This window comes from Sebastes umbrosus, chromosome 10 (assembly GCF_015220745.1).
Source record: "Sebastes umbrosus isolate fSebUmb1 chromosome 10, fSebUmb1.pri, whole genome shotgun sequence".
NCBI classification, from domain to species: Eukaryota; Metazoa; Chordata; class Actinopteri; order Perciformes; family Sebastidae; genus Sebastes; species Sebastes umbrosus.
In genome coordinates this window covers 26,138,029-26,161,281 of record NC_051278.1, presented here as the reverse complement: position 1 = coordinate 26,161,281, position 23,253 = coordinate 26,138,029, and the positions used below count along the sequence as shown (strand labels likewise).

The window sequence follows — 23,253 nt, the reverse complement described above, 5'->3', positions numbered from 1 at the left end:
TGCGACAGGTAATCTGAAAAAAAAATCATGTGTCTCTTAGTTCTCTGGTGCTCCTAATGGCATCTATAAGATTTCACAGACCGGAGGGAAAACAACCAATCAGAGCCCAGCTGGAGCCTTGCCGTCTCTGAGCAGCTGTCAATAACTCACAATCTCCGATCAAACGGTCAAACTAGGCAGCGCTGATCAAATATGAATCAATATTCTGTTACTGTAATGACTATTTCTCAGATAAAATGTTTTCAGAAAAATCTTGTAGTGTACTGTTTAGCTGTAAAATGACAAAGTTTGTTACCTGGCAGCCATGTTGAGATCTGTTGAAGAAATACCAAGCACTGCCCACCAGCCGGAGCAAACTTTCTCATTTGGCAGCTAAACAGTACACTACAAGATGTTTCTGAAAAACATTTGACGTGAGAAATAGGCATTACAGTAACAGAATATTGATTCATATTTGATCAGCGCTGCCTAGTTTGACCATTTGATCGGAGTTTGCGAGTGCCAAGTACCAAGCACCGCCCACCAGCCGGAGGACAGCCAATAGGAACGCTCTCTCTCTGAAATGACCTGTGATTCGCGAAAGTCTCCCGTCACAGGCGAGATTTTGTAAAGCCTGAAAACAGAGCCATGAGGAGGTGCAGAAGTCTAGTTTTCTCTCAGAACACTTGAATTACAATATGCCGAAAGGTTATTATAGAATATTTGCCCACTGAAATATTGTGCCTACTGCAGCTTTAAGAGGCAGGTGGTCAGCTGGTCCCAGGTCTGCTGGCTCTCTGTTATCCTCCCGCAGCCACGCCTCCACATGAGCCGCTCAAAGCAGCATGACTGAAGCTACAGCTACAGGAGTAACGTTACACGGTATGGCCTTCAAATAGCGCTCACAGCTACTGTTCACAGACCAGTCAACAGCGCAGAGCAGCGGGCTCAGAGAACCGAGCCGACACCCTGACAGAGAGCAGTAAGTGTGTCTGTCTGTTGTGTTCATGCTAACAAGTTTAATAACACATACACACAGTATATATCATGCTTCAAAACCATTACAAATGTTTACTGTCATAATGTATTTCATGCAGTGTGTATTAAACTAGTCATGCTCATTAGCCTGATGAAGAGGAGAGACAAAATTATGCACACATATAAAAACAAGACAAACTGCTTTTATTTCATGTGGACATGAATATTTCAACCCCAGATTCAGGTCAAAATGAAGACGTGAACACACCTGTATTTAATAAGCAATTATAATTATTTCTTTTTTTATTTAACCTTTATTTAAAGGGACTGTTAGTAAGAATCAGAAGTGCTTGTTAACAGCGACACCTGTGGCCGCTAAGTCAACGAAAGTCAGCATCGGGCTCGCTCTTGCTCGCTCTAAATAGACATGAATGAGCATCGCTCAAAACAGTGAGGCGACACACGTCAGCTTAAAGCACAATATCACTCTATATTTCACCTGCTTGGCAGTAATGTTAGCTGACCAGACGAAGGTCTCTCCATGAATCACTGCTGATCCTAGTGTTGGCTTTTCCTGCTTCAGCCTCCGGGGATGAAGCAGGAAGAGAAACGTTATCATCTCCGACCGCGGTCGGAGGGAGACACCGGCACCCGGTCAGAGACGATAACGTTTCTTGCTGCGGAGCCCCGTCACTTCACAAGACACAGGAAACCTCTGTTGGTCTGGAGGAGCTGCAGCATTTATTTCTGGACAAACATCCACTAGTGTGCATTCACTAGATATTATCAGAGCTAAACTAACTCTTCTGCAGTGTGGAGTGTGCGTGCATGCACGTCTAGAGGAGGAGCGAGAACGAGCGCGGTGTGTGAGTGAAGGCAGGCAGGCAGCGGAGCAGCAGAGACTCCGGTCCTGGAGACCAAAGCTATGGTCTCCCCCGCATACTATGACCGCCGCCAACACTGTTTTGCAAGACGGGCTTCACTAGATATAACTTTGAGGTTTTGGTGTTTCCGTGTAGTTTGTGTTGGAGTCTGATGGTACGTGTCCACAGGGAGTCTGAACAGCGTAGCTACACGCGAGCGTGCATATGTGAGCGTGCATGGGAAACCGACCCGGTAGATTTATACGTGTAAAAAGTTACAAACAGTCCCTTTAACCTGGTTAGTCCCATTGAGATCAAGATCCTCTTTTCCAAGGGAGACCTGGCCAAGATGGTCAGCAGCAAAAACACAAAGTTGCAGACACATTGACCCAAATAGAGATAAAATACAATTCATAAACACTAAAAGCACTAAAATTTGCATTAAAAGAGCACTATCTAAAGACAAATGGGGGGACAAAAGGAACTTTTCTGGGAGTCAGCTGTACAACAAGGGGGCTAAAAACATTGTCATGCCATAGAGTCTGCTTCTAAAGCCTTCATTTTAGATTTAAACATATTTAATGATACCAGCTCCTTGATTTTTAGGTCATTTTAGAGCAAATTCCAGGCTGAGGGTGCAGAATATGCAAAAGCCCTTTACCCAATTTTTGGGACAGAGAGCACAAAGAAGTCCTGTGAACTCAGTGAATACTGTCCACAATGTTTTTACGTAATAAAAACACTTAAGTAGTGTGGGAGCAGACCCAGAATCACCTTATATATAAGGATGTACCAATGGGAGAGCCTACGGGTTGTCAGTGCAGGCCATCCCACCCGAGAGTACAACTCACAGTGGTGAGTCAGAGCTTTACAATTTGTGATGAACCTTAAGGATGCATGGTGAGCTACATCAAGCATATGAAGGCACTGATGAATTAATGATGAAACATCACAGTATTATCTCCTAATTAGCCTAAATGAGTCATCTGATGGAGACATTTTCAGAAAGCACCTGCCACCTGCCAAATACAGGGTAAATGTTGGCTGTGGCAGGTGAAAAATGTCAGGTCACCTGCCACCATCCTTATACTAGGAACTATTATTTTTTAAAAGCAATTCCTAAATTAAAAATAGTCAGGGATTAAGGTTACATGATCCATATTTCTACTGTCTGTTACCACTGACTCAGTGTTTACTAGGGGTGGAAGAAAATATCAAAAATATTGAGTATTGCAATACATTGCCATTCGATTCTCAAAACCTTGTATTGATTTCTAATTAATAGTTTATATGCAAAGATGAATTCAGTCAATACTTTATTTTATTTGCAAAGATATGTGTCTTCTGTGATAAATGTAAAGGCAGATCCCACTGTTCTGATTGCATAAAAAAAGTTAAAAAAAATCAAATAAATTAACTCAGATTGTATACATATGGTGGTGTGTTCATTATGCTATGACAGTTTTCCTAAAATTAGATTTTAAAAAATCCCAATATATCGCTTTGCTTACAGTATCGCAATATATTGAATCTTAATCCCTGTATCATGATACGTATTGTATTACCAGATTCCTGCCAATACACAGTACTGGTGTTACATTTCTAAAGTGTTCTACGTAGATTTCAGAAGTGGCAGACAAAATAATTGTGTGGCTAGTAGAAATGTTCAGTGACCTAAAAAACGTAATTTTAGACCCGGCCAGGAAAATGTTCACACTTTTTGTGATTTTCCCGATAAATCAAAAAACACTGGAATAGCCAATTTGTTATATTATATAATTAAATGTGTCAACTCCTAAAACAATATATTTAAGTGGTTTTATGAAATATGTACAGGTTGCAAGAATTGATTTTTAGAACAGTCACTCCACTGTTACAACCGTCCCTGTACTGGGATGGTTGTAACGTGTCTCAAATATACATGGATAGCTTGGCAGTCCACATCTTGATGGACTCATTTCGAGTCACAGTTGTGTAAAGTGTAAAGGTCTCTTCCATCTGTGCAGTCCAGTGGTGTACTGGTAATCTGCGGTGGCCCAGTGTACCACAAAAAATCCATAAAGTTTTTACCGGCCCTGTCTGTCTCTATACCGGCTAACTTATAACATACTTATAATGTAAGTACTTGGTTCAGGGACGGTGGTAACATGGAGTTACAACTGTTCCTGTATCACCAGCCATGGTTGACTGACTACTGACTGCTAGGTAGACACATCTCAGTCATTTCTATTTTTAGCTTACAAAACAGTGATTCTAATAATATGTTTTTGGATTCTTAGACATTTGATTTCAGTACAATATCCAAAAAGTAGTTTCAAATGTGGCTCCTGTTTTTTTGGAAGCAAGAAGACAATCTAACTGAGCATGTGCAGAGTGAGTCTAATCACTCTATCTTGTTTCTGACAGGAGGAATTGAAGGTGTTACAGCTGTCCCTGGTCTCCCCCACACGATTTGCTGATTTATTAGCTGAATCATAATATAATATAGGAGACAGCAAGCAAAGAATGTAATTTAAAAAAAAAAAACTTTACTTATTAATATAATATCTTGTGATCACACTTGAGAGATACAGACTGGGAATATTGTCTGGTGTTTATGTGGCAGGTTATCTAATCAGGAGATGATGATTTGTCATTTCATCACAAATAAATACAGGTGTTATGTTCACTTCTTGAACTTTACCTGAGAAAGACCATCCGTGGTTTAAATTATTCCAGTCATCCACATCAAATAAAAAACATTATTTTATTCAAGTTTCTAGCTACTGAAGTATTTTTTTCAGTAAATACGTTTGTACTCTTCCTCAAGTAGTTATTTTGATGACTACTTTTACTTCTGAGTACTTGTTTAAGTAACAGTACATATACTGGAGTAGTTTTGGCTATCACCTCTGACCTAGTGATAGCCTTTTGCTTATTATTATAATATCTGAATGTTGCACATGTGTTGTTAAATTGCTGGTGTTACTTCATTTGCATGTGTTTTCTTAATTTGCAGTGTGTTGAGTTCTCAGGGCCACCACCCACCATAGATGTATTATCAATATAGTTAATGTCAACTTCAGAAAGCAATATTGTTGTTGGCTCAATGCTTTTATCCAATTGTTCAAATGAACATGTTTTAAGTTGATTTATTTATATCACTTAATATAACTGCCAGATTTTGTTTAAATATATATATATTTGTAAAGCTTACCCAGTTCAGTAACTGTTATCCGTTGGTGAGAGATCCCTGTACATTTTCATCATGTTTAAGTGCTATCTCTAGTGTAAATAGCAGTGATGTAAACCAGACATCATTCTGCACCCAGAGGGCTGATAAGCTTTTATTATTTCTGAAGCTTACAGTGATGGAGAATCCCAACCTGGTGTGTCTACCTCGCTGAAGTCTGACCTCCAGCTGTGAAGGAATGTAAACCAGTGTATATGTGAGTGTGGGAAGGTGGGTAGTTTCCTGACATGTTGTTTTTACGCAGTTCACAGGCCATTCCCAAGAGCTTTCCCCACATAGATCAAATTATACCTTACTCGGCTGCTCCGTCTGGTTCAGTATTGGTGAGATTCCAGTTTAAAACTTTAGGAAGGATAAGAATCCTATAAAAATGTATATAAAACACTCGAGCAGTAACGCCTTCTCCACATTTGGAGTTAAGTTTCCCCATTGAATTGATGTAATTGGTGATGGGTCTTTCAAAAGATTTGAGATGGTAGAGTGACACCATGTGGATACATTGAGGAAGTGCACTGATAAGTAATGTGTTTCATTGCTTAGTCAGTCAAAAATGACTTCATGGTAGAAAGTAAACTAGCACAGTATCTCACGTAGTGTCACCATTGTGCACCAGATGTGTGCTATTCATTTTGCAGTAATTATCCTAATGACTTATTTAGCTGAGTTGTGAATGCTTCTTCTATTTAAAAATCATACTCCAATGATTAAACGCCACGAGAGAGTCAACAACCTTTATTTATCCATATATGTGCCACTCAGAAATTGGGAAGAGGTGTTACAGGATTTGCCCTTAAGAGAAGCCTATATGGATCATTTACAATTTTTTTCTCTCTACAATGAGGCCATTGACAAAAATGAAGGGGAAAAAAAATAAAGACAATATGGTCGTAACAGTGTAAACACATGGTAATATACATGAAAGCAAAAAAGCAATAGGTATCAGTGACAACAAATTAAAATGCAGGGTAAGTTAGTATGAATAAGAACAAAAGACTCCTGAAAAACCTGAAAACTTTTTTTCAAATAACAGCTCAGCATACATTTCTACATAGCATGCAATAAGGCACCTATCTAACACAAGGAAGAAACCTATGCTACAGTTTGAAGCACAATTGTTATCCAAAAAAAAGGAAAAGAAAAAGAAAATATTGCTCACCGTAATGTTCACTCCCATAAAAACTGTATATCTCTCATTCCCTTTCATATAACCCAAGCCATATCTAAAAAAATACATCAGTTTGTAAAAGATATTTTACACAGAACAGTAAATAGAGAGCAATCCATTGGAATTCGGAAAAATCTTTTAAGTCTTGTAAAAGTTTTCTTGTGTAGTCTTTTAGTATACACACCGTATTTTAGATCAAATCGTGATAGTTTGCAGACCAACGTGAGTAAGAGTTACCTATATTCTATACACAGGTAATTTAGTCTCCAAAGCAATAAACAAAGTGTGATGTTGCATTTTGTGTACATTTGGTGCAAGGGATACAGAAGAGACTGCACAGTAAATAATTAGGACACAGGTCATGTTGTAATATGCTACCCAGTAGGTTTTTATTTTCTATTATGCACTTCCTAATGGCTAAATTGCATGTCGTAATAGAATCAGGGTGTCAGCCAGTATTGCTCTCTGTACAGTCGATGCAGCAGTGCTGCTAACCCATCGTGGACATACAAGAAAACAACCTTATAAATATACAAGACGGCTCAAGTCTGATGGAGCCCAAAATTCAAGAACAAGCCGCATGAGAACATCTGCAACATGTTTATCTCCAACACTTAAAACAAATTTAAGTCATAAAAGGAAAAAAAAAAAAAAAGAGGTGGAGACAAAGTGGATCAAAGTGGACCTTACTATCAAAAATGTAATCTTTTGGAACAGCACACTAGTCACCTATACATATATATAAAAGAAAATCATTAAGTATTTACATTGGATTTTTGATGTTTGCTTCACATGGGTTATGTTGGTGAAAAAGAACCAAGTATTTAAATCGAGACAACAAGTTCTTGTTCACAAATTGTGTTGGTAGCCTTGGATAAAGTTGCAGCTGAAAAGCGCATGTGCCAACCTGAAGGTACATAAACTCGATTCTTCTATCAAAAAGACTAACCAGAGGGCGAAGCATATTTTCCCCAGGCAACATTTTTTTTAGATCACCAAATCACATTTGGTTTTTTTTATTTAAAAGTGTTCGAAAGAGGTCCTGGAGCAAGTGAAGCACAATCACGAACAAGAATAGAGGCTCCTTCCCAATCTGTTATTATACCCTCTTCATACTGAGCACAAAGTCCCGGGTTCAGCTCTGAATTATAGGTTACACGGTCCTTTCTCCTTTTGAAGACTTGTGTGTTACTGTCCATTCATTTTCAACTGCTCTTCTTCAACGTAGCAATGTGCTGACCTGACCACTTATCTACAGAAGTTGGCCTGATGTTTCCTCTGGCGTGGTGATGTTAATGATGGGACCATTGGTAGAACAGAAACGGGGGGGAGCAGGTGTGTTTTTCGCTTGCATGGGACAGCATGTGAGGGTGGGAAAAGGGGGCTCACTGGTCTACATGGATCCTATGATGTCTGGAGAGGGAAGATGAATGGTTAAAGCCTTTTCCACACTGGGAGCACCTGTATGGTTTTTCAACGGACAGGATGCGCTGTTTTGCGAAGGCGTTGTTAGGGAATCCCTTCGGTGAGGGGGTGGTGGTGTACTCCTCCGGTGGCGTCTCCGGGGGCTCTGGCTGCTGCTGCTGTTGTTGTTTATTCTCCAAGTGAACTCTCTGATGCCTGGCAAGGGAGGAGGAGTGATTGAATCTTTTGCCACAGTGAGCGCAGGTGTAACTCTTTCCCTCTGAGTGGACTCTTTGGTGCCGGGACAGGGAAGAGGAATGATTGAAGCCCTTATCACAGTGGTGGCACATGTAGGGCTTGTCTCCCTCCTGGCTCACCCTCTGCTTCGGGGGAGTCCCGTAGGACAAGGTTTTCCCAGGCTGAGGTGGAGAAAACACTGGATTCTGCAGATGGGTCTTGTGGTGGCGCGAGAGAGAAGAGGAGTGATTGAAGCCTTTGTTGCAATGTCTGCAGGTGTAGGGCTTCCCTCCGGCATGGACTTGCTGGTGCTTCTTCAGATGGCGTTTGCGGACAAAACTCTTCCGGCACATGTTGCATTTGTACGGCTTCTCGCCCGAGTGGATCCTCTGGTGCTCTCTGAGTGTGGCAGCGGCCGCAAAGCACTTTCCACATTGTGCGCATCGGTGGGGTTTGTCGCCGACCACGACTGCAGCATGAGTCTTCTGGTGCTGCTTCAGGTTGGAAGTTGTGGCGAAGCCTTTGCCACACTGGCCACAGGTATGTGGCTTCTCACGTGCATGGACCTCCTGATGCTTTTTCAGATGCCTTCTGCGGACAAAGCTCTTCCTACACTGGGTGCACTTGTAGGGCTTGTCCTCGGAATGCATCTTCATGTGTTCTCTCAGGGTGATCGCAGCTGCAAAGCTCTTACCGCACTCTGAGCATCTGTGGGGCTTGTCTGGCAAATGAATCATCTGATGCGACTTGAGGCTGAAGGCATCAATAACATCTTTGCCCATAATCTCAACTCCAGGGGGAACGTAGGGCTTTTCTTTCATGTGAATCTTCATGTGCTGTTTGAGGCTGGCCTCCACAGCAAAGCTCTCTCCACAGTGGACACAGATATAAGGGTTGAGGTCCTTATGGATCTCAAAGTGTTGGTGAAGATCAGCTATGCTGCCAAAAATCTCCCCGCACTCGTTGCACTGCAGGCCGTGGGCTTCATGTATGATTACACCATTCTCAGACTCCACTGTCAACTCCCCACCATGGTCAGACTCCACTTTCACCACATGCTCGCCGTCCCCCTTAAGCAGCACCTCTCCCAGCAGAGTCTCGGTTCCCGTCGTCTTGATTTCTGCACCTGTGAAACAGTGCATCTCACCACCTTCCACCTTAATGTAATCATGGTCTGTCTCGGCTACAATTGCGTCCACACAGGCTACGGCTTCGAGCTCTGTCCCCAGTTCCTGGATCTTTAAGTCTGAGCCATGGATCTCCAGCTCTAATCCACGCTTTTCTTCTGTCATGATCTCAGTTTCTGCTCCATAGTGAAGGTCGACATGGCTGTGGGCTATGACACACTCCGACCCAAGTGTGTCAAGGCCGGGTGTGTCACATTCAGTCTCTGACTCGGCCATGAGAACACACTCCAACCCCACGACCTCCGTTTTCTTGCCGGGCGGGTGACACAAAAGGGAATTGGGGGATATAGATCGTTGTTTTGGTGCCGCGCTGGTGCTCTAGTCAGTGAGCAGACCTGCAAAAGAGAAAAAATAAATTACTGCATTGCCTTCATTTACTAGTCCACTTATGTCTATACCTGTCATAGTCTCCCACTATTTGCAAAGCTATTCCTGAAAATTGATTTGCTCAAATGTTTTTCAGCAAGTGAGAGAAAGTGACATTTTCATGAGTATGCCTATGTTGTGTCTACGCACGGGTAAGCGACACATCTGCAATTAATATTACTACAATCACCACATACATATCTCAATATCCAAATATTACAAATCATGAGAAAAGTCCAAATCAAGTATTGTCACTGTTAATTGACAAAAACAATATTCTGAAAATAAAAAAAAGATCACTTAATTTAAAATTTAGGTTGAAATAATTATGACTGAAAACATCTGTGAGGATTCATAACACAATTATGAAATAGAAAACAAGAGATTATCTTTTTTTGCAGACAACATTAATAATCATAATCTGATCAGATATGAATTTAAAGTTATGTTTTTGCAACAGAAGTTCACCACCCACTCCCCTGGAGAAGGAGCCCTACCTGTCCAGATCAGACATGCACTACCATGGACAACACTAAATAGCACTTGATTAGTGGCAACAGCAAGGACAAGGTGGTGTGTTTGGTTAACAAAATAGGTGATCACAAGTGTGACAAAGGGAAGCCCTTAATATTACAAGAGTGTAACTACTCTGTACTACTGTAGATAGATAGATAGATAGAAACTTTATTGATCCCGAAGGAAATTCAAGTTTCAAGCATCACAGCTCCATAGTGCAAAACATGTTAGTAAAAAGGCAGTAAAAAAAGTTAGTAGTGCAAAGTACTGAGTACAAAAAATATATATACCAGATATAAAAATACAAGGAGATGAAAAAACTGTTAAAAGTGAATATAGTGCAGGGTAACAGCTGTGATACAGGACTATTAAAAAAGTGAATATAGTGCAGAAGAGACTGTTAAAAATAAGTATAGTGCATTATTATCTGTCCTGCAGACCAGTATAGATGTGTCTATTGGCTTCTTGTTTATTTAAATAAACTCACTCAGGTTTTGTTGCATTATTCTTAGAAAGCTTAATAAGGGATGCACAGGCTCATGGTTGCTGGTTGCTGGTGGTGTGTTTGGTTAACACAATAGGGGATCACAAGTGTGACAAAGGGGAAGCCCTTAATGTTAGATGAGTGTAACTACTCTGTACTACTGTTTATCTATTGGTCTCTGTTTATGTGATTTAAACTCAGGTTTTGTTGCATTATTCTTAGAAAGCTTAATAAGGGATGCACAGGCTCATAGTTGATTAAATGCATTTTATCCATAACTGCACAAATCACATCTCATTAAAACTTGCTATTACTACTTAGCAAGCTAAGTGACCACTTTGCTAGCCAAGTTAGCAGCTCAAGACTAGCTTCACTTCACCAGCTAACACAAGTGATAAAATCAAAGTGGACCACATCTCCTCTGCAAGCCCCAACCTGACCGGCCTACTAATGTCCTTAATCCCCTCAGACCACTCTGCATTACTATCAAACACAACTTTAAATGAGTAAAGACATTTAAATAAGCACTGCTTTGTTATTAAACAGTGAACTATTTGGTTGCTAGCCTCCAATAACAAGCTACAAATAGCCGTGTAGCCGCTAGTTAGCTGGCTGTGGTGTTGGCGGACTGGTTAACGACACATTGTGTTAGCTGCTAATGTGCTCGCTAACTTAGCTTCTTAGCAAACAAGCAACAAGCGAGTATAAACCTAGAAAGCACTTTAACAAAACACCCAAATACTCACATTAAAACATCAATGGAAGTAGGTAAATTTGGCGGTTTTTATCACACACAAGTCGCGAGGCGGAAGCCGTCTCGAGCTGGAGAGTACTAACGGGCCATCTTGTTGCCACAGCAGCAGAGTTCCTCAGCTAGCAGGATTACATGCTCGCCTAAGATGGCTGCCGCTCAGCTAGTTAGCACGGTTAGCTTCCGCCCTTCATATATAACGCAGTGAATTACAGATTAGAGAGGAAGTAGGAATAGAAAACACCACAAAGCGTATCTATACATACCTAGAAGACTGTAGAGGTGGTGTTAAACGCTTTATAACGCTAGTTGTAGGCTACAGTGAGTGTGTTAGCGGCTAAGAGCTCACACGGCGTCGCCTAGCAGCAGTGTGCTAGTAGCTGTAACAAAGATGGCTAACGCACCGTGAGGGAGATGAAGCTGCGAGGAAAAGCCCGGGAAAGAGCCACCCTTTACTCACTCATTAAACCCCTACTAGACACAACATTAAACCCCAGTAAAAACCAGTAGAAGGACATTAAAGTGATGAGGTATGTAATGAAACTGAGTGTGATAACGTGCTGTGAACGTGGAGCCTCTCCTGCTCTTACTGCGGCAGCAACAGCCCGCTCACAGAGCCCTAATGGCGGCCTTAGCTGCTATCACCCAGCCAGCGGAGACGCTGGTTGTTAGCCTGCTGCTGAGCTACATTAGCCGGGGTAGCCGAAGCTAACGAGCCAGCTAGTCCAGTTCAGCTAGCACCAAGGCTACAGGCTGCTCTCTCCAGGTTCACTACCAGCCTGGAGGATTGTTACACACTGGAGAGGAAGCTTTTTGCTCTTTACCGCCCATCGGAGCATGTTGAAGTCTGGTTTCTCATGCAAAGAGTGAAGAAAGGCCGATGACTCTATAACGAACAAGAAGTCTCTATAATAATAATAATAACCTGGATGAAGAGTTAAAGCTGGAATAGTTTATTATAGCAGTAACATTATGTAGTTGTCTGCTTTTACACCATATCAAGCAGTAGGAGTCCAGGCCTGTAGTTTTCCATCACAAAGTTCATCTGGACACACTAAATAAACAACTTTGACTACCATAATAAATAACAATTACCATAATAAATAACAATAACATCCAGTCACTCAGAGCCTCCTCCTCTCTGCCTTCACGTTGCTGCTATTCATGACAGATTTAAAGTTGATTTAAACCATGAATAGTAGTATAGATCACTATAAATATGAAATATATAAATCATTACTTTGCATGCAACACCCACCTTATATGTCCTTTTGCTTTTTGATTGCTGAAGATAGAGAGAGAAGAAAAAAAGCGATGGTTTATATGCTTCAAACTCAGCGTTGAGGAGGGCTTTGCAAGCTGTTTAGTGAGGCTCGTCAAACTGCTGTGTGTGTCTCTCTCTCTCTCTCTCTCTCTCTCTCTTTCTCTCTCGCTCTCTCTCGCTCTCGCTCTCTCTCTCTCTCTGTGTGTGTGTAGCTGGCGCCACAGCTCATCTGGCGCCAACGAAGGACTAGCGACGCACTTTAGCCGAAGCTACCAGTAGTCATTTGGACACAGCAGAGACCACTAGCGCCTCCTGCAGGCCTGGAGACACACTGCAGCTCACACACACATGGTCTTAAAGGTCTCATATTATAAGAAAAGTGAGATTTTCATGTTTTTTTTTTTTATTATAAAGCAGGCTTAAGTCTTATATAAATACTGTGAAAGTATCGAAACACTCAATCCACAGGGAAATACACACAGCCCGTATTCAGAAACTCTGCATTTGAAACAAGCTGTCAGGATTTCTGCCCCTTTGTGATGTCACGAATAAACAATATTTAGAACCTTTACACAATTTTAAACGTAAACATCCTAATTGTTCCCAGTTCATTCCTATTTGCAGTGTATGTGAATGTCATCAGCGGACAGGAAGTACACATGGACCCAAGCTGTTGCCTAGCAACACAATTCTGTTGCAATTCCGTCAAAATGTGCTAAAACGGAGCATTTCAGACGGAGGGGTGAATACAGGCATACTCAGGCTAACAGTATGAGGAAAATAAAGTCTTATTTATGTTTATTATATATATTATTTACGCATCAGAAATATATTTGTGAACCTTATTTTTTTTTAATATGTAGATATTTTTTTTTACATTTATATACAATGATAACTATTTTTGTGTGCAGTGAAAATATTTTTATTATATTATTATTATATTTGTGGAGAGAGTCATTTATATTTAAATTACAAAATACCTTGTGAAACCTTATGTGTGCGTTCATTAATATTGAGACTGATCTGACTCCATATCATATGCAGTATTTGGTTCAATGGTGGAAGAAGTGCCTACTCTATTCTTTGACTTAAACAAAGTGCAAACAACACAGTGTAAAAAAAACCTGCATTCAAAATTGTACTGAAGTAAAAGTATAAAAGTATTGGCGTCAAAATATACTTAAAATGCCAAAAGTAAAGTACTCACCATGCAGAATGGTCCATTTCAGAAAAATGTATATTATATTAGCCAATATGACTATAATTTGGCTACTGATGGATTCATGTACATTATTTTATTATTGGAGCATGTATCATTGCATCAGTGATAATAATCATGTGATATGTGTACTTAATATTACTGTGAAACAAACCATTTCTAATGATAATACTCTTACTTTTGATAGGCCTATATTTAGCTGATAATACCACTTTGATTTAACTTTGGACTTTTACACAGTGATATTGCAACTTCAGTGAAGTTCTGAGTATTTCTTCTACCACATGGCAACTACTGTTATTGCAGACCATTTTCTAAAGCATTTAGATTTGTATTTGTGTTTTCCAAGAGTTTACTTGTAGAAACACTTGCTTGAGACAAATAGTCTATCACAGTGCACGTGAAATTACCACAATGATAGGACCTACACAGCCTAATGTATGGGGGAAATACCAAATGAAAACTATGGCAGCCAGGCCAAATCTGTGAAAAAATGGAGAGACATAGATGTATAGGACACAGGCACAAACTTATGAAAGCATTTATTTTTGTATTTTTGTAGATGGATGTGTAGATAGATGTGTAGAACTAATCCCTCAAGACAAAGTAGTGCTCAAAGTACAGACTGGGTCTATTATTATCGCCAATTGATTGGTAGAAAATATGAGTATTTGCACAATATTGCAAAGAGTGGGAGAGTCAAACTTTGCTGGATGATGTTCTAGATGCTACCCAGTTCTTTTGTATATAGTACAGTATATATATTGAGGGATAGATGCTACACAGAGGGGGTTTATATTTCCTGTAGTAATGAATTAGTCCCACAAGATGGTACTGTTTTCCCAATGCCAGTGTTTGATGAATGTCCTGATAGTATGTGCAGCACATATTGCATATTATGGAGTCAGATCAGTCTCAGCAGGGAATGAAGTTAGCACCTGCCACCTGCCAAATAACAGGGTAATGTTGGTTGTGGCAGGTGAAACTTTCAGGTCACCTGCCACCATGACAGACAGGTTTTCCTTATATGAAGAAATATTATTTTTACAAAGCAATTCTAAAGCCTAAATTATATATGTGGTAACACTTCATTTTTACAGGTCCACAAATTTCATGGGTAATTAGGTGATGATTAGCAAGTAACCTATTTGAATTTTCTTTGGAATTACTGCCAAATTACTCCAATATTTACCTATAAATTGATTGAAAATTACTTTACTATAAACATTATTCAATAATTATATTCCACTATTTCCAAATAGCTGGTAATTTATTTAATACATTTCTAGGAAAAGAATACAAAGTTAATTGATGTGCTTTATTTCCATGTCTGCTGGTAAATAGATAATAATTAGCAAATAACTTCTTTGAAATTTCTTTAAAACCTCCCTGAATCATTACATCAGCTACCAGGTTACATTTGTGTAGACAATTAGTCACACAATGGTGAGATTTGTGCTGATCAGAAGTGTCTTTTATTAGTTTGGGTTTTGGAGGTAAATATTGGGGTAATTTGGCAGTAATTCCAAAGAAATTTCAAATAGGTAACTTGCTAATTATCACCTAATTACCATGAAATTTGCGGACCTGTAAAATGAAGTGTTACCAAATATAGTCATGCATTTATTATTGTATTTTTGTAGATGGATGTGTAGATACAGTAGATGTGTAGAACTAATCACTCAAGACAAAGCAGTGCTCAAAGTACAGACTGGATCTATTATTATCGCCAATTGATTGGTAGAAAATATGAGTATTTGCACAATATTGCAAAGAGTGGGAGAGTCAAACTTAGCTGGATGATGTTCTAGATGCCACCCAGTTCTTTTGTATATAGTACAGTATATATATTGAGGGATAGATGCTACACAGAGGGGGTATATATTTCCTGTAGTAATGAATTAGTCCCACAAGATGGTGCTGTTTTCCCAATGCCAGTGTTTGATGAATGACCTGATAGTATGTGCAGCACATACACTGGCAGAAGTCTAAAGATAGACGTAACACAAATTTGATCTTGGAACAATCAAAACAAGGTGAAGGTTATTCCTTAACAACGTAGATAAATCAAAGTGAGCTAATGGTTTTTGTAGGTAACAGCGGGTACTGTAATATCAACACTAAACATTGTGTCGTACTCTGTGAAGGTTGTTTATTCATGCTATCCTTATCCTCAAATAAGAAATAGAGATACAGACTTATATTTTTTGATTATGGTATTTAATAATGGAGTACTGTACATCAATAAGCTACAAGTACATTTCAGTTTTTCCTCTCCTTCGTCTCAACCCTCTATTGTTTCAGGGCAGCACCTTTGTAGTGACACCCATTCTCTGTCAATTAAACGCCCAACCAGGAATACTGGTTTTACAATGAGAGTACACCACATAGCTAACATTCTGTCACACACAGCCTCAGTCACGCAGTTTCACTGAAGCTGTTAACTTCGGGAACACATTTTCTCTGTGGATCCATCGACCAGCTCTCTTTTTGTTAAATCTTTTCTTCAGCTGTTGATCTCAACACATTTTATTAAGAGGTTAACATATTGCTGCTGAGCTAAATCACCTGTGGATTTTAATTTTGTTCTTACATTCTTCTGGACATATTTTTCTTTTAAAAATGTCCCACCCTAGCACCCTGGATTTAGACAGGTACAGCAGCTTGGAGAAATCTCGTCGCTCTACCAGTCGTAACCAGTCCAGGTCCGAGGCCAGGTCCGAGGCCAAGTACGGGGACGTCCTGTGCGACTTCTGCACAACAAGGAAGCAGAAGGCTGAGAAGTCCTGCTTGGTGTGCCTGGCATCTTACTGCGAGACCCACGTCCAGACTCACTATGACTACCCTGCCCTGATGAAGCACAAGCTGGTCAACGCCACGGGTCAGATGAGGGAGAAGCTCTGTGCACAGCATGACAAGTTGCTGGAGGCTTTTTGTCGCACCGATGAGACATCGGTGTGCGTCTTGTGCATGATGGATGAACACAAACACCACGACATCGTGCCGGCTGGAACTGAGAGGACTGAGAAACAAGTGAGTGGTGAAAACCATCTTTCAATCTGTACTTTTGGTGAAGATATTTGAGGGTTATTTATTGCACAAGGCCGACATGAACAGTTTAATGTCACTCCCTCCACAGAAACAACTTGGTACAACTCTGCACAAATCTCAAACTAGGATTGATCAGAGAGTGAAGAAGTGGCAGGATCTCCGACAAGCTGTTGAATCAGTTAAAGTGAGTAAAACAAATCGCACAGGATAGCAAATTGCTCAAAACAAGTCAATGAGGTTTTCTGTTTTGAAAAATAACAGCTTTCCATCATCAATTTAACAAACTCTCTCCCTCTCTTTCTGATGTGTCTCATCAGCACTCAGCTCAAACTGCCATGGAGGAGAACGAGCGTATCTTCACTGAGCTCCTGCTCTCCATTGAGAGGAAGTACAACGAAGTCAAGGAGATGGTCCGCGCCCAGGAAAAGACCACTGTGACGCGGGCTGAGATACTGCTGGACCGCTTGGAGGAAGAGATCACACTGCTGAGGAAGAAACACACTGACCTGGACAAGCTCTCACACACCGATGATCACATACACTTTCTACAGGTGAGGTTGATCTGAACTGAAGACCTTGTGTGGTGCAAAAATCAGGGGTCTTCCTAGAAAAAAATAGTAGCAATGTTTAGGCTAATCTCTATCTTTCACCATTTTTTACCAGAGCTGGCAGTCTCTGTCAGGCCCCTCAGGATATGAAGACCTCAACAACATCAGTGTCGCTCCCAATTACTCCTTTGAGTCCACCAAAAGAGCCATCGCCTCACTGAAATTACAAGTAGAAGAAGTCAGCAAGACGGAAATGAGCAAAATCTCAACAGCAGGTCCGTCTTTCTGCATCTCAAGTAGCATTGTTGCCTCTCTGCAATTTCCTTTCCGGAGTGGTTGTTTTTTTCAGTCTGCTGTTGCTTCAATGAAGCTCATAAAGTGTTTTTTTTATCTGCCTCTTCATAGTGAAGGATGTCTACATCACACAAGAAGGTGAGGCAAAGACAAGGAGAGAAACAAGCTTCAGGGACGAACCAAAGACAAGAGAAGAGCCAAAGACAAGAGAAGAGCCAAGGACAAGAGAAGATCCAAAGACGAGAGAAGATTTCCTGAAATGTGAGTTACTAGGTTACTTTTTACAGAGAAGGATGCCTTTAAATCTGGTATTCCAGCATTCCTTAAAACAAGACAGTCATGGTGACATAGCAGGAACATCTCCATCCCTAACGACAGCATGACGACACCATGTGGTGAAACAACTGAACAGAGTGTTACAGAAGGCATGCTGCTTGCAGAACTGGTTTGGTGAAATGTTAGAAAGCAAACTCGCAGTTCAGTTTCACTTAAACAAACACAGGTGTTCCTGCTGGTATTGTACTCCACCTGTTGAAAACATTTTAACAAGCTGAAGCATGAGAGTTATAAACAAACAGTGTGCTAACTTTATCATTCCTAATCATGTATCCCAAGTATTTAGTCACTGTAGTAGGTGATTTATGTGCAACACGATGCAAAAGACAAGTAACGCTACAGGCTTTGTAGAAACATCTACAGACTAAACGACAACGCAGGGAGGATTAATAATGACATTGTCCTGCATTGTTTAGACTCCTCCCAGTTGATTCTGGATGTCAACACCATCCATCGCAGCCTTCACCTCTCCGAGGGTAACCGAACAGCCACAATGAAGAGTGAGCCCAAGAACTACCCTGACCACCCAGAGCGATTCGACCACTGGCAGCAGGTGAGAATTTACTGCTCCGCAGGATGTCATTTTATGCCTGGAAAGAGGAGGAGAGAAGTTGATATGCTATGAATCACGTTGTCAAGAAGGGGGCATACAGAATCCTGAATGTAGACTTAAAGAGACTTTACTGTCCAGGAACTTGCTCTTTATGAATCGCCCTGCTGAAGCTGCCCAAGTTTTATTGTTTATTAGAATTCATTTATGGCATCATGTGTTTTTAATTTTTAAAATTAGTTTTCTTCCTCTCTCTTGTTATTCACTTTTTATTGTCATCATACAGAACAAGGACATCAGAAATAAAAAAACAAATGACAATATATATATATTTATATATACTTTATATATATACGTACAGTATACACACACACACACACACATGAACAGGGTAAGCATTAGTATTATCAAAATGATGGAAACAACCCGGGAAAGTATAGCAATAGAATATATAGCTCACATTTCTAATGGTAATGAAATTTAGAGCAAACATCCCATTACATTGCTACCATTCACATCTAAATAAGTATGACCATTCCTGATAACATCACCATCCCATCGTTATCTTTCTTATATCATAATATAAGTAACATTCCCAGCAAGAGTCGCCGTTACCTATGACATGTCTATCACTCATATAATAGCCATGTCTGTCCCACTCATCACTACCAACACGACATCATTTATCACTTTGTTAAATCACTTATCATAATGATAACTTAAACGACAGTACGTAAGTACATATAATCAACATACAATGCAGGCGACTCTCACACATCATGAAAATAACATCTTACATATAACGTTATCGTCTTCTCCTTAGTGAGTCATTCAATACTGTATTCATGTAGGGGCCCCATATTTCCAAAAATACCTTTTTCTTTCTCTCTTATGTAAACTTTTAACACATCTTTTGTTGGTATTGATTGAAAATTGCCATCCAAATCAGGATTTTAGTATTAGTCTTTGATAAACATGATAAAAGTGCTTTCTTGTGTAAGTGATGTCTCAACATGAGATGAGTAAATTCTCATTTTAACAGCTGTTATAAGCCACGCATAAACTTTGTCTTTTGATCTCTTGTTTCTTCTCATTCCATTGCAGATGTTGTGCATGGATAGCGTGACTGGTCGTTGTTACTGGGAGGTGGACTGGAGGGGAACAGAGGTAGACATGGCCGTCACCTACAGGGGAATCCGCCGCAAAGGAAACAGCAATGATTGCAGCCTGGGCTGGAACGACAAGTCCTGGAGTCTGTACTGCTCTGAATCCAAATTGTCCTTTGTGCACAACAATAAGAGCAAAGATATTGCAGCTCCAGTGTCATCTCGTATCGGCATCTATCTGGATTATGCAGCAGGAACACTTGCATTTTACAGTGTTTCTAATGGCATGCAGCTTCTGCACAGAGTCCAGACCACATTTACACAGCCCCTCTACCCTGCATTCAGTGTGTGGGGATTTGGCACTACTATAAGACTATAGGAGAGTTGCCATAGTGCTCAAATTTACACAGTATTCTAAATATTGTTGTAAAAAATTTGAAGCAGGATGTTTGATTATTTTTGTTCCAACTTTTGCTAAAAATCTTTTTTTTTAATCATGCATATATGAGTGATTTAAATGATCCAATTAATCTTCTTTTGATCACTGATTGTTGTTTTGGGGCAATCTAGTCTACAAAATGTGTCAGTTGTAAGTAGGAAAAATATGCAGTAATTGATAATGTTATTTTCACAATGTTCCATATCTTTGTCTCAATCATGTTAAAGCATGCTATATTTATATTATTGGTACGTTATAAATTCAATTAAATCAGTTTCTAAAACCTAAAACCTCTAAAAGTTTTTACTGATTTATCTGGCACTTTAGATATGGAGCTGGAGTTGCTGTTGTTTTTCACACTCATGTCAGTCTCTTAGCCATCTTGGCTCCATTAAACCTGCAGTAGGCTGAATGTTTTTGGCATCATTGGGCAAAAACTCCATAATAACATTTCAGCATATTGTAATTCAAGTGTTCTGAGAGAAAACTAGAAAACAAACTTTCTCATTTTACAGCTAAACAGTACACTACAAGATGTTTCTGAAAACATTTTAATACAAGAAATATGCATTACAGTAACAGAATATTGATTCATATTCGATCAGCGCTTCCTAGTTTGACCGTTTAATCGGAGTTTGTGAGTGATTGACAGCTGCTCAGACACGGCAAGGCTCCAGCTCGGCTCTGATTGGTTGTTTTCCTCCGGTCTGTGAAATCTTGCAGATGCCATTAGGAGCACCGGAGGACACAGAGGCACATGATTTTTTTTTCAGATTACTACTGTCTGGATATAGTGACCATTTTATAAAAATAACTTTTTAAAATTATATTTGCTCCAATACTACCCACTGCTGCTTTAATACAGACATACCCATCCACTATCTGGACCCAACAGTGGTGAACATCTGGAGAGATATTCCATACGCCACTGCTCTAAGATTTTGAGTTGTGTTTGCTTGAAGTGACTAATGTAACAACTTGTTTAAACATGAAAACCAAGAGGAGATCAAATTATATTGAAGCTCCTCATTAGGGGATACAATTTCTTTTTTTCTCTCCAATTTTTTAGACATTTATTAAGTCGAGTACAGGGTTAACATCAAAAACACACACAATTACTTGCACATGATTACATTTGAGTATTCAGGTTCCTGTTAATATGCCATAGCAAACTTTTCATGAGTAATATTTACCACTGAACAGACTAATACAGACTATACATTATCAAAAAAAGTCAAGAACAATGGCGTTTTAGTAACTTTCCACAATAATAGTTTTATTTTCTGCTGACTTGTCTTTTAGCATAATCATTGAAGATGTTTATCATAGATCTCACAACAATTTCATGTGGATATTTGATTTTGGGTATAAGAATAAGGTATGCATGGTCGGATGCTGTGTATTGTATATATGTATATATGTCTATATATTTGTATATATATGTATATGTGGTATGCAGTAAGCGCATGTAGTGCAATATACGGTGTATGTATGTGTATATATATATATAGATATATATGTGTATGTGTGTGATGTGTATGTCTATGTATGTTTGTATGTATATATTGCATGTTGTATTGCATGTGCATATTGTATATTATAAATTGTATATTATAAATAATAATTTGCGCATATAAGAAAAGATAACAAATAGTCAATATGATTAAGTTAAAGATGAAGTAATTAATCTGTTATTAGGATTAAGTTATATTATAACTAATGAATTTGTATTCTGGATTGATAACAAATTTATATTTTGATAAGGATAATTATATCAGTAATTAATTCATATTTTTGTATGACACAGATTAAAGGTAATAATTATAGTTAGACAAATTTAGGAAAATTTAATAAGAGTATATGTATGGCTCAATAAGGAAGCTGGTTAATAATTCATAATTGACTCATGGAGAAGGGGTGGGATTAAATAAATGTATACTTCTTCTCACTCCTTCTTCGAATATGTAAATCAAGGCATCAAGTGTTTGACAATTTATTTTTCTTATGCTTTTCATTGTATGTAAATACTACTTGTTTCTGACTGTCCACTTGTTGGTATGATCAGTCTTTCTCTTTATTTTTTATTTTTTTTGTATTCTACATGTTCGAAATAAATTTTGAAATGAAATGAAATGTGGGACACAATATTTTCTCATAACCCATACATTTCTTGCTTTCCATAGACTTTCTTAGCAACCACTAAACAGACTAATACAGACTTTAAATTATCAAAAAAGTCAAGAACAATGGAGTTTTAGGAACTTTCCACAATAACAATAATAGATTTATTTTCTGTTGACTTGTCTTTTAACATAATCATTGAAGATGTTTATCATAGATCTCACAACAATTTCAAGATTCAAGAGTCAAGCCTTTTATTGTCATTGTGGAGTACAACGAAATTAGATTGTGACAATGCCATAGGTGCTAATGAAAATATAATACAATAAAAAAAGAGATAGTGCAATATAAATATAAAAGATAATACAATATAAAATATAAAAATGCAATATGTATATTGATGAGATGACAGTTTTGCCAGATTACAGTTTTGCCAGAGTATTGCACAAAGTGTCCGTCAGATAATTATATAATTATTGCACAGCATCATATAATTATTGCACAGAGTGATCAGCATATGTTAATGTGGGACACAATATTTTCTCATAACCCATACATTTCTTGCTTTCCATAGACTTTCTTTCACACAGTTAATGACTGCCCACCATTTAATGCACATTAGGGGACACAGATCTAGAGAGACATTAACAAGTTAAAGCTGCAGGGGGCAGCAGAAACATGTTTTATTGGACGGATCTCACACACACATGACAAACACACACATAGTGCACGTATACACGGTTCTTTACAGACGTGGTTTCAAATTTCACTATAGATACATATTTGTTGGCTGAATCTGACTTCACAGTGAGAAAAGAAAACGACCCATAATTATCAAACTGGGAGAGAAAAGACACAACTACAGGAGCGCTTGTTTTTAGTATGAGGCACATCTGTGCCTACATGAGGAAACTAGTATGAACTGCGGTGCTAGGAAACAGCTGGGCTCCGGGTTTACTTTCTTGTGAGGAACCGAACTTGCTTGTAACACACACATTCAGTTATTCTTAATGACACTGTAAAAGACGAAATATAATGCTTTTTTGCCTGTCGTTCTTTTACTTTCGACCTCGCAGAGCCGCCCACACGGTTCGCCGTCAGTTATAAATGTAGCGCTCCCTAACCCACTACAGGTTTTAAGGAGGCGGAGTCAAACAGCTGGA

The 23,253-nt window shown here is 39.2% G+C and overlaps 2 protein-coding genes across 9 annotated transcripts; one reads left to right on the top strand and one right to left on the bottom strand.

The window, feature by feature from the left end:
• Window positions 1–831: 831 nt before the first annotated feature.
• Window positions 832–20,435, top strand: LOC119495521 (tripartite motif-containing protein 16-like). Of its 6 annotated transcripts, none has more exons than XM_037782084.1 (9): window positions 832–961; window positions 5,162–5,248; window positions 16,282–16,678; window positions 16,785–16,880; window positions 17,014–17,247; window positions 17,360–17,519; window positions 17,650–17,799; window positions 18,291–18,427; window positions 19,529–20,435. In XM_037782084.1, exons 3-9 carry the CDS (start codon window positions 16,499–16,501, stop codon window positions 19,907–19,909), a joined length of 1,338 nt encoding a protein of 445 aa, XP_037638012.1. In that variant the 5' UTR covers window positions 832–961; window positions 5,162–5,248; window positions 16,282–16,498; the 3' UTR covers window positions 19,910–20,435. The 6 variants fall into 6 exon arrangements, with proteins under 6 accessions (XP_037638012.1, XP_037638013.1, XP_037638015.1 ...); XM_037782085.1 differs by having other exon boundaries at window positions 5,162–5,262; XM_037782087.1 differs by lacking the exon at window positions 5,162–5,248 and having other exon boundaries at window positions 837–961.
• si:ch211-198a12.6 (uncharacterized protein LOC563253 homolog) lies at window positions 5,769–12,635 on the bottom strand. 3 transcript variants are annotated; one of them, XM_037782078.1, is made up of 2 exons: window positions 12,421–12,635; window positions 5,769–9,380 (listed from the first exon to the last, which is right to left on the bottom strand). In XM_037782078.1, exon 2 carries the CDS (start codon window positions 9,259–9,261, stop codon window positions 7,603–7,605), a length of 1,659 nt encoding a protein of 552 aa, XP_037638006.1. In that variant the 5' UTR covers window positions 9,262–9,380; window positions 12,421–12,635; the 3' UTR covers window positions 5,769–7,602. The 3 variants fall into 3 exon arrangements, with proteins under 3 accessions (XP_037638006.1, XP_037638008.1, XP_037638007.1); XM_037782080.1 differs by lacking the exon at window positions 12,421–12,635 and adding an exon at window positions 11,429–11,562; XM_037782079.1 differs by lacking the exon at window positions 12,421–12,635 and adding an exon at window positions 11,158–11,294.
• Window positions 20,436–23,253: the final 2,818 nt, after the last annotated feature.

What these genes read in the sequence shown, in the direction of transcription:
- si:ch211-198a12.6 (XM_037782078.1), bottom strand. Translation starts at nt 9,261, where the DNA reads ATGGCCGAGTCAGAGACTGAATGTGACACACCCGGCCTTGACACACTT.
- LOC119495521 (XM_037782081.1), top strand. Translation starts at nt 16,268, where the DNA reads ATGTCCCACCCTAGCACCCTGGATTTAGACAGGTACAGCAGCTTGGAG. An exon ending in AAGCTGTTGAATCAGTTAAA is followed by an intron (nt 16,881 to 17,013) that starts GTGAGTAAAACA and finishes GTGTCTCATCAG; the next exon opens with CACTCAGCTCAAACTGCCAT. An exon ending in ATCACATACACTTTCTACAG is followed by an intron (nt 17,248 to 17,359) that starts GTGAGGTTGATC and finishes ATTTTTTACCAG; the next exon opens with AGCTGGCAGTCTCTGTCAGG.